Here is an 11,176-nt window from a genome sequence, read left to right as displayed (position 1 = left end):
TCAAATTTCTTGTATTTAAAAATATAACTTTCACTTAACTAATTTTTTATTTTTATAGATTGAATGGTTAATAGATTTGAACATAACATTTTGAAACTAAAAAAGACATTAATTTGGTTATTGTTTTTAAATTTTGGAATGTAACTTTTTGTAATTCTTGAAATAAAAAGTTTGACATGCATTTTAAGTGAGTGAGTAGCAAATCATTTTCTTCGTAATTCCATGTATATTATCTGAACTTAAACCATGGTAGTACAATATATAAATATTTTATATAAAATGAAAGATGTAAAAAGAAATATATGGTTAATTATACATAGTTTGGTTTTTCGGATATCCATTCGAATTCAGATATTATCCGTTCGGGTTCGGATATCCAATCTCTCCTTATTCAAGATCCGTTCGGATATTTTGCTATTTCGGTTCGGATTTCGGTTCGGATCAGGTTCGGATGCGATTTCAGATATCGGATAAAGTATCCACCCTTACTCGAAACCTTCTGTTGCAACAATTTAAGGTATTGAAATAATTATGTGCTATTTTATTAGGTTCACCGGATAAAAAATACAATACATACTTTACACTTCCACATGATTATCTCAAAACATTTCACTTAAAAAAAAAAAAAAACCTTTTTCCCTTACTTTTCTGGGTTTCACTCGCATGCAAGTTTAGTGCCAAAACTTGCGAGACAGATGGCAAAAGCCTGAAAAGCAGAGAGAGGCTGTCTATAATCCATGGTGAATGTGTCATCTCCAACTTTACAAAACTGAAGAAGCACTGTCTCTTATCCCCTTTACCGCTGGCTGACTCTGGTCAACGGTCGCAACCAGCTGGAAGTTCTTGACAGAAGCAACGGTCACTCTTCCGTGGAAGTTCAGACACCAGCATTGCAAGTGCTCGTGCATCTCGGAGCTTTGTTCTTTAGTATCGTCAAGCCTGAGCCGTCCTTGATGGGTTTTTCATCATCTTGGTTGCATCACATAGCCTTTGGTTAGTAGATGATGATGGTGGTGGTGGTGGTGATGAGGATGGGCAGTGGAGTGTGCTTATCATTCTCTGGGACCTCTTGATTTCAACAGGTTGAATTTATAAGAAACATGACCGACTTCGAAGTTGCCTGCTGGAACTTGTGGGCTTATCTGCTTCGATGCAAATCTGCGGCTGGCTTTACCGTGATTGAAGGCTTTGCTCCGTTATGTGGAGGTTTGCTATCGTATACTGTGAAGTTGGTGCCAAGAAAATCCGACCTGCAGAGGTTCCAAATACAAAACTCATCAGCATCAAGTGATAAATAATGATGTACTAAACGGCCCGCCTAGGAACAAACAATACCTTAGTTTGCCAACGTATGCATTACTTGCTTGAGAGAAATCATGAGCATCAAGTGAAATGACGTACTCAGTGTAAGCACCAGTCCTGAACCTCCGTGCCGCCAGAAGAAACTTTCCTTTATCAGTGAATGCTGGTGAGCAAAAGCAAAGCAAAAAGTTAACCAACATAATTAAAAACTAAATCAATTGTACAAAAATGAGTCTAACCAGATAACTATATGATTTATATGCGTTGAAAACTGTCACACTGAAAAGTATGCATTCAACTTTGACGAACACAAGTTGATTGTTTCCTATATTATTATTAGAGCAGAAGAAGAGCAGAATCTTCTTCATTATTACTCGGGTCAACAGGAATAGTCAACGCTTATATATGAAGACTGGTGGGTGAGTCCTTTCGGTGACCACATAAAACATCATTTATTGACGAAATAAAGACTGAGAAAACTTCAAAATAACATGCCTAGTACTAGTAGGTCGAAGTCACTAGTAAAATCACTTAAAACCTACCTAGACCTTCTAATAAACTCACATTCTCCAGTTCGGCAGAATCAAACATGATCATAATTTGCGTTTTCACAGCTTTTTTTTTTTGTTATAGATAGAAGAAAATACACAAACTTTAAACTTTCACATGATTATATCAAAACATTATACCTTTTTTGCAGATGGAAACCCATTAAAGTAATATTCACCATTGTTGACAGAATCAAAACGACCACTAGTTTCAATGCAGACAAAAACTTAGGAATGACTTACATGGTGTGAGAGGGAGATACAAGTAAAAGGTAGAAGTCCTCTTGTTCCTCTTTATTAGGCACTGATTAGAAAAGTCTCGCGGACCTGGCTGCACAGATATTTTCAGTAACCCAAATCTCAGACAACTTTTAAAAATTACAGTAGCATATTATTATATATATGAATTCGACAATTGCTCATAAGAATATCATCCTTGTTCCGAAATAGAATCAACGAACAAGTTCACAACTTCCAAACACGGTAGCAAGTGATCCAAAGCAATCAACTTTACAGAAACAATCATTAACAATATGATCAAAGAAGTTGCCTTTAATAACTTTTTATCAATGCCCTAATTGAAAACTCAAAAAATTGATTAGGTATGATACCAGTTTGAGGCAAGAAGGGAAAGTGATTTTGCCGGAGTTTCTCGGAGATCTAACGGTCTCCGCGTGATCTCTCTCCACTTGTTCGATACGCACGCGCAGGCGACCACGTCTCGACGCAGAGGCCAATGGTCCTCCGTGTCCTCCACGCGCCGTATGATTTCGCTTAACAACTCAGGGAGCATCGCCGACCATGACGACCCGCTGACGTTTGACGACGGAGGAAGCATCCGTGATTTCGGGTTCCGTTGTGTGTCTCCCTGATGATCCCTCGAGGATATTGAGAATCCGCGCGATGGAGGGACCGTGACAAAGGCATTTGTGACCAAAAATTCGATCTGGAAATAGACAAGAGAGAGAAAGCCCAGGAGAGAGAGAGAAAGGATTTTGGGTAAAAGTGACAGAGCTGTGATTTATATATAGGTGAAAGTTTAACTGGGACACGTCTCCTCTCTATTGCTCTAGTCTCTCTATGAGTCGGGTGTCAGGTGAAAATCCCTTTATCTAACTAAAAGATAAACATTCATCCACAATTTAAGTAAAAAAGGAAAAAGATAAACATTCCTCAAACTATCTTTTTTTTTTTCTCTTTTAAAACTCTTAGCGGATAACAACAATTAGATCATCATGACTATAATCATAGGCGATATTTATAAGATTTTTCAAGATTTGTAGAATATTAGAGGGACATGATTTCGTACTATAAACGTAGAAACATTATAGTATTTAATTAGAGAAAAAGTTTAATTCCACTGATTGGACATGAGAAGGTATAGTTGCAAATAATTTAGTATGGTGCAAAAAAAATTCTAAAATATAAAATAGTATAAACACTATTTATCGGTTATATCAAGTATCTAAATATCTATACTATTATTTATGAAGTGATTTGCTTATTTGTCATCTTCTCCATGATTTTAGGTAATTTTGCTTACTTGTCATATTTTTATTATGTTTTAGCTAAATCATTGATTTATTATTTGTTATTAGCTGAGTTATTAATATATTAATTTAAAATTATTTTTAATGAATATTGTATATAATTAAAAACGAATGTTAATAATATTAAATTTCTATGTTATATTAAAAACGAATTTTAAACAATATCTTTACTGAATTTTATATATAACTAAAAATGAATTTTATTTTAATAGTATAAAGTTTATATGTTACATTACATAATTGATTATAAAATAATATAATAGAATATAAAAAATAAGATTATACTTATATATATTGTGTTGTTATCTGAAAACAATATTTTATTATAAAAGTTAAGATAAAAAAAAAACAATTGATAATTAAATATTAGTCAAGCAAAAAAATTATATAAAGATATTTTCTAAACTATTTCTAATATATGAGTTTTAAAAAAAAATTAACATAATAGTAAGTATATATTTTGATTAAAAAAATATTGGACATATAGAAAATATTTGATGTTTGATTTAATTATTTAAAACCACAAATAATAACTTATTATGCTAGTTTTAGATTAATAAACATAAACTAATAAGTATTCATAAGAAATTTATGTCCGCATGTGCGTCCAAAATACCTAGTATATAATCTAAATTTCACTAAGATTTGATTTTAATTAAATATATCAATCACAAAATGACAAGTATAGAGCAATTTTTTACACTTTTGAATGTTTTAAGTAATAATCAGTTTACAATTTCCTATTCTTTTTCTCTTTTTCAACAATTTTTCGTTTATAAATAGCGCTATATATTGTACATGGTTTGTGCATGTAGCTGTCTTTGTTTTGATGGAAGAAATTCGTTGAGTACGATGCACTTATGTGTTATTTTGTTTTAATAACCTACCGTGAAGAGACACTGTGAAATGAATCAGAATGACCATCTAAGAGCATTTCTAACATGGAAGTGAAAAGGAGTTCTTAAAGATAAAAATAAATAAATAATAATAATTTAAAAAAGAGAAACAGCACACAAGTTTTTTTTTTTATCAAACAGCACACAAGTTCTTAATTACTAATTTTTTAGAACCGGTTTGGTATTTAAAAAGACAGTTGTCTTTTAGGCAATGTTTCAACGTGTTTAGAGAAAAAACTAAAATAGTTAATAAAATAATTAAATACTAATATTTTTTTTCTTAAAAATCCCACAAGTATTAGCGGTTAATGTTGTTCTAAGATGTATAATTGTCTAGAATCTTGTAGCAAACGAAAATATATGTGACTATTTTTGCGCCGTTGTGCTGCAAGAAAACATATCACCTGACTATCGCAGCTTTGGATATATATAGGGTTGGGTTCTTCTTGCTCTGACTTTGGAACAATTATAGAGCGATGATGGTTCCAGAGTGCAGGGAAGCTGAGAGAGATACAAGCCGTGTGACCGACAAGTATCTAATTTAAGGTCCCTTCAATTTTTGATAGTTAAGAGTCCAGCTTTTTAAAAATTATATATAGTTATTATAATATATATATACCAATGAAGGGTTAGCTGCGTTTCACGCGAAAGCTTGTTTACATAAAACTTGTTCTTTTGTTTTAACCGACCGTGAAGAGGAACTCTCTGAAATGAACAAGAGTGACCATCTAACAGTATAATTGTCTACAGTCTTGTAGCAAAAGAATATAGAGCATGAACTCTATGAATTAATATTCGATAATAATAAATACATATTAATAAATTTTTCGGTTCCAAGTTGAGCCGGTGTAAAAACTAGACATAATTCGATAAATAATAAGATAATAATATTTAGAAAACTCTTAGGTAAATATATGTTTCCATTAACATATATAATTTTATATAAACACATACAAAACTTTTTATTGCGTATCTTTCTTCAGAAATGGATTCATCTCTAATTTTATTTTAGTTTCATCGAGTTACATATAAAAGTAAATTTATATTATATGATATATATTCCTCATACACAAACATATAAATAATCAAATTAAATAGTTAAAATCCGAATCTTTAAACTCTAACCAATATATAATATTATGAATGAAATATTTTTCTCATTTTCTACACAATTTTTAAAACAAAATTATATATTCAAAAAATGGAAAATTTCTGAAATTAAGAGAACTCTATAAAGTATTATAGTTCCTACTTATTAATTTATAGAGTTTTTACTGTATATGTAATCATTTTTGAGCCGTTGTGTTGCATGCTTGCACGCAACAAGAAAACATATCACTTGACTATCACAGCTTCGGGATTATGTGGTTGGGTCCTTCTGCTCTTACTTGGAACAATTATAGAGCAATGATGATTTACTAGTGCATTTCGAGTAAAAAATGCTCTACACAGAATCAAAACCTCTTTTCTATTCTCCTCATTTTTAATTTGTACATTATTGATAAAAATTGTTGAAATCGGTTGATGTTAATACTTGTAAATACATTAGATCATAACAAGAAGTAAAAGAGAAACATAAAATACTGTTAAATTAACTTTTATCGACGATATTAATACTCGTGAATATATACAATATGAACAAGAAAGAATTATACGAAAAAACGACATCAAACAACAACCATCTTCAGTTACACAAAACATTTGGACGATATTTAGAAATTTTAAGGTTCCGGATCAAAGTTACCTGACAATTAGTATTGTTGTAATATTTAAATTTTGTAATAGTTATGTCTTCATGTAATTTTTTAAAAGTTTTTTTGTTAAGTTGCTTTGTATATTTTGTTATCTAAATCTAGTTTTAAATATTTTAATTATTTTAAGTTTTATTTAATTAATGTGTAAACTTTAATTTTTTAAACAAAACTTATAATATTTATGGGATATAATTTTTATAAGGATTAAAACAAGAAACAAGAAAAATATTTATGAATCATAAATGTGATATGTAATTGTATGGACCAAAATACAAATAAAAATATGAAACTTCAAATTTGAAGTTTGAAGTTTTGAAAATTTCTTTTTAAAGAGCAAAAGACTTCATATTTAAAGTTACATAGTGTCTTTTGGAGATGCTCTAAAGCAAGAAGTTTCATATACGCGTTAAAACTCAAAATGTGTATGAAAGAGAAATGCACTCAAATAACAAAATATTAAATAATTTTTGGCAGTAAAGCCGAGATGAACAAAAAACATGGAAGAAAATTAAAAAGTTTTACTGTAAATTAAATTAATTTTTATAAAATATATATAATTTCTAAAAATGTGAAAACTATGACAACAGTGTTAAAAAGTATTTATATATTTCTTAGTGATATTTAAAAATTATATATTAATAAAAAGTTAACTAAACTGATATAAACCTATTGAACTTCATAACAAATGTTTGAACTTCGATTGTAAACTAAGAAAAGAACTAAAGACTTCATTACCAAGCGAAAACCATGTCCGCCGTGAAAAACATCTCCTCCTTCAGGCTTGCCTCTCTCCTCCGCCGTGAGGATGACCCGTCCGCCGCCATTAAGCTTTTCCGAAACCTGATCCAGGATCAACAAACCCAAAAAGGACCCCTCAGATACTCGCTCCTTTGCTACGATCTCATGATCACGAAACTCGGTAGCTCCAAGATGTCCTCCTCCAGCTCAAGTCCGATACCAGAATCTGTTGGGATGTACAGCCCATGTCCAACTCTTTCTTATCCGATTAGTACGATATTGTCCACTTTGGGCTTAATTGGCAAGCCCGCATGGATTTACTTTGGTTTCCATCCCAAAAGGCCTCGTACTATTAGAGTTGGACATCTCTTATATATTAGACACTCTTTGTCTAATTCTCCAATGTGGGACTTAGTTTGTTATATCACAGAATCGTCCCAACGGAGATTCTCTTCTGCACGTGATCAATTACTTCGGCGACGAAGAAGATTACCCACTCGTGCGTTTCTCGTGTTCGTCGAAATGCCTCAATACCGTGCCAACGCACTGTCAGATCCGTTAACCCTCTGTTGAGCGCCCTCTTAAAGTGTGGAGCTTTCGATAAGATGAAGGAAGTTCTTTCGAGTATTGATAAGTATGGTAAGCCAGACGCTTGTACTTACAATATACTGATCAATGGGTACTCTCAGAGCGGGTGTTTCGATGATGCCTTGAAGCTGTTCGAGGAAGGAAATGGTCAGAAGAAGGTGAACCCACGGGTGTAACCTTCGGGACGCTGGTTAGTGAGCTTGCAAGAATTTTAAGGTGAAGGAAGCGTTGAAGATGAAGCACCATATGTGAAAGTGTATGGAGTGTGTCCCACGGTTCATGTTATGCATCGTTGATCAAAGCGTTATGTCAGATGGTGAACTGAGTTGGCGTTTAAGCTAAAGGATGAGGCTTACGAAGGAAAGATTAAAATAGACTCAGCTATCTACTCTACGTTGATTAGCTCGATTATAAAAGCTGGAAGGTCAGCCGAGGTCACAGGGATCTGGAGGAGATGAGAAAAAAGGGATGTGAACCGGATACAGTGACTTACAATGTGCTGACTAATGGGTTCTGTGTTGAGAATGATTTGGAATCAGCTTATCGAGTACTGGATGAAATGGTTGACAAGGGTGTGTGTGAAGCCAGATATTATAAGCTATAACATGATACTTGGTGCCTTGTTTAGATCAAAAACTGGAAAGAAGGAGCTTACTTGTTTGAAGATATGCCTCGAAGAGGTTGCATCCCTGATATTTTGTCTTATAGGATAGTTTTCGATGGGCTTTGCGAAGGTTCACAGTTCGAAGAAGCAGCGGTTGTCTTGGACGAGATGCTTTTTAAAAAGCTTCAAGCCTCGCAAGGATAGGCTAGAGATATTTCTGCAAAGGCTGTGTCAGAGTGGAAAGTTGGAGATTCTCGGTAAAATTATCAGTAGCTTGAGTAAAGGGAGTGCTGTTGATGCAGATTGTTGGTCAGTGATAATGACTACAGTGTGCAAAGAACCTGTGGTATCGGGATCTGTTAATATGTTGTTAAAAACATTGAAGGGAGAGAGGGTCTTTCATCAAAATGCAGCACTGCTAGATCACCCTACTTCTCGTGCAAGGTTAGTGTTGCTGTGTTGTGTGGGCAGAATGGGTTATCTGCAGACACATGAGTATGCTCTGCACTATTGATATATAAGTGGAGATTCAATGATATCCTAAAAGGCGTTGGTAGACATCTGAGTCTCTTTTGTTGATGATAGTGAAGACATGAAGTTGAAGCTATTGCTATTTAAGACCGAAACAGAGCCAGGTGTGTAAGGGTGTTTCCGTCATTTACACTTTTTCACGAGAATGTGGTTCCCTTAGTTCGATGGTTTTTGTCTGACAGAGTTCTTCCGTCATCGTCTACTGTTCTCTCTGCTCGGAACTTCTCTAGTCTATCGTTTTCCCATAACTCATTCATTCTTTGCCAAAGTCATCTCGGATTAGCTCTTTGACATGAGCGTCGAGCTCTTCTGTCTTCAGTTCAAGAGTGAATCTTGGAGTGAAGATGGTGGAAAAAGAAGAAGGCGGTTCTCTACCATTATCCTTGCCATGATTGTGTGTTCGCAGCCTTGACCCCTCATCTCTACTTCTCAGCAAACTCAATCCCTTCGCTGTTCTTCCCAAACACAGTCTTAGTCTCCAATCACAATCAGCAGCTTCCTCTTCAAGAAATCAGCCATCTCTATCTTCTCGATTTCACAGGACCGCACGGTTTTGTCCAGCAAGTCTCTCCCAACGTCGACAATAGTCATCCTCGACCACCATTAAACTGCTATTGAGAGCTTTGGAGGATGTCTCTTCCACTTGTAAGAACGTCGCCAAGTTTTGGACATAGGGAGAAGCTGTGCCACCATGGCGTTTGACTATTTCATACTCAGAAGCTCATGAAGAGTCTGGAGGAAACTGCCGAGAGAGGAATGATTTCAAGAGAATGAGGCGGTTTGTTTTGAGTACATTGAAGATGCAGATATCTGGAAGTGGGAACTACCAGGGAGCAAAGCGTTCAACAGCGGGATCGTGGACTTGGGGATCGAATACGATCTCAATCAGAACCAGACACTGTTTCAGAAGCTACTCTCGTTGGATCATGAAAGTGTGATCAACAGAGGGAGAGAGAGTTTGTCTAGGAAGCATAATAAATGATTCAGGAGGCGCTATTACTAACAGTCCTATGAGATTGTTCTTGGAGGTGTGATGAGGAGTTTGGTTGGTGTTGGCTGTAAATGCAGATGAGAATGCAGAGCTTAGAAGCGAACTAGGGAATCAATTGGCCGAGAAGAGGAAGCGTATGAGATTACGAGGCGTTGGAGCTGTTGTTTACAGAGTCCCTGAGCTTGAGGATGCGGCCAAGCTGAAAATAGTTTGAGGAGTGTTGCAGAAGAAGAAGACACAACACAGGTTTCACAGAGATTCGGAGGTGGTGGGTCATAAAAACTCAAGCTCCTTGGTTAAGCTCAGTGGAGTTGGAGCAGTGGAAGGTGAAAAGAAACTAATCTTCTTCTAATACATTAAACTAGACATGTTCTTTCAAGAGTTACTTCCAACTCTTTATGTGTTCAAAAAAAAAAAAAAAACTTCCAACTCTTTATAGTATACTTAACTGATCGGTTGGGTTACAATTATTTTTTAATCAGATTTGGGGGTTGATTTTAAGGATTTTAAATTTTTAACCAAACAAACATTTCGGTTGGATCGAATTTAATAAACTCACCTTTTAGGAAAATACTAAGATACGAACTGAATTGGTTTGGTATTGTTCTTCTTTACTCTCAGCTCAATTCAAAGATAAAAAAAAAAAACTCTACTCCAAGAACAAACATTTAAATGAAAGTGAGTACAAGCAGACAACAATGTATTTTTAAACATCTAAAATAACTCAAACTAATTAAGATAATATTTGGAAACTAAAATATTACCCCATAACTACCTCCTTAAATATTGCCTACAAATTATTGTTATTTAAATTTCTTTTACACATAGAAATTTGAAACAAAGGTTTGTATTTCTATAGAAACGAATTCTGACAAATGTGGAATCACATACCATATCCCCTATATATTAAAAGAGAAGCATTACAACATATTTTTGTAGTCACGTGTTATCAGCACAATCCTTTTTAGAATCTTTAAAAAAATATGTTGGTCCATATAAATATATAATAAGCTTTTTATTAAATTAACCATAAATTAATCATAATGTTCTTCATTGTTTCCTTATATAAAAATCACGGAATTACCTAATGTTGCTAAAGTATATATGACAATTAATGATTTTAAATAATAAAGATTTGATAAAAATTAGTCTATTTTCTATCATTTTTTTAAATTTGAACTTATTAAAATAAATTAAACTCGTGTTTTGTGGAAGCACCGTAACCTAGTGGTTATGATTTAAAGGCTTCTATACCCAGGTCTGGGGTTCAAATCCCAGACTATGCAATTTGTTGCAGATTGCACAGAAAATCCAGGTTTCAATTCCCGGAGCAAGCGATTTATTCAACAATTATGCGATTACGGAAGAAAGGCTTACAAGAGTTTCTCAACATGGTGCAAGTAAATCCGGTCAGGCGTGATCTTCATAGGACCGTTCAAATGAGGCAGTTAGGCGTAGATCCTTATAAGGAAGGTAGGATGTCGGTAATCGAATGTCTTGTAATCTTTTCATAATTGTAATATTAAATAATCCCCGACAAAAAAATAAATAAATTTACAACCACATTAACTATATTATATAATTTAGATTTTTTCGTAGATGTTATATTTTGAAGTTGGAAAAACGAAAATATAAAATGATAAAGTTGTTTAAAAAATCTCAAATTGAAATTTT

General features: G+C 33.9%; 1 protein-coding gene and 1 pseudogene across 1 annotated transcript; one reads left to right on the top strand and one right to left on the bottom strand.

Moving 5' to 3' along the window:
- Positions 1-634: 634 nt before the first annotated feature.
- Positions 635-2,777, bottom strand: LOC106451599 (tubby-like F-box protein 7). The gene is given in 11 exon segments (XM_013893548.3): positions 635-788; positions 790-907; positions 910-954; positions 957-1,061; positions 1,064-1,178; positions 1,181-1,250; positions 1,336-1,465; positions 2,094-2,181; positions 2,462-2,523; positions 2,526-2,756; positions 2,759-2,777. Coding segments are annotated over 11 exon segments (1,116 nt in total). The 3' UTR covers positions 635-655.
- Positions 2,778-6,797: 4,020 nt separating this feature from the next.
- LOC106453732 lies at positions 6,798-9,828 on the top strand (annotated as a pseudogene).
- Positions 9,829-11,176: the final 1,348 nt, after the last annotated feature.

The sequence above is a fragment of the Brassica napus genome (assembly GCF_020379485.1).
Source record: "Brassica napus cultivar Da-Ae chromosome A5 unlocalized genomic scaffold, Da-Ae chrA05_Random_20, whole genome shotgun sequence".
In the NCBI taxonomy this organism is placed as follows: Eukaryota; Viridiplantae; Streptophyta; class Magnoliopsida; order Brassicales; family Brassicaceae; genus Brassica; species Brassica napus.
The sequence above is the reverse complement of the archived record's forward strand: the minus strand, read 5'-3'. Positions and strand labels throughout refer to the sequence as shown.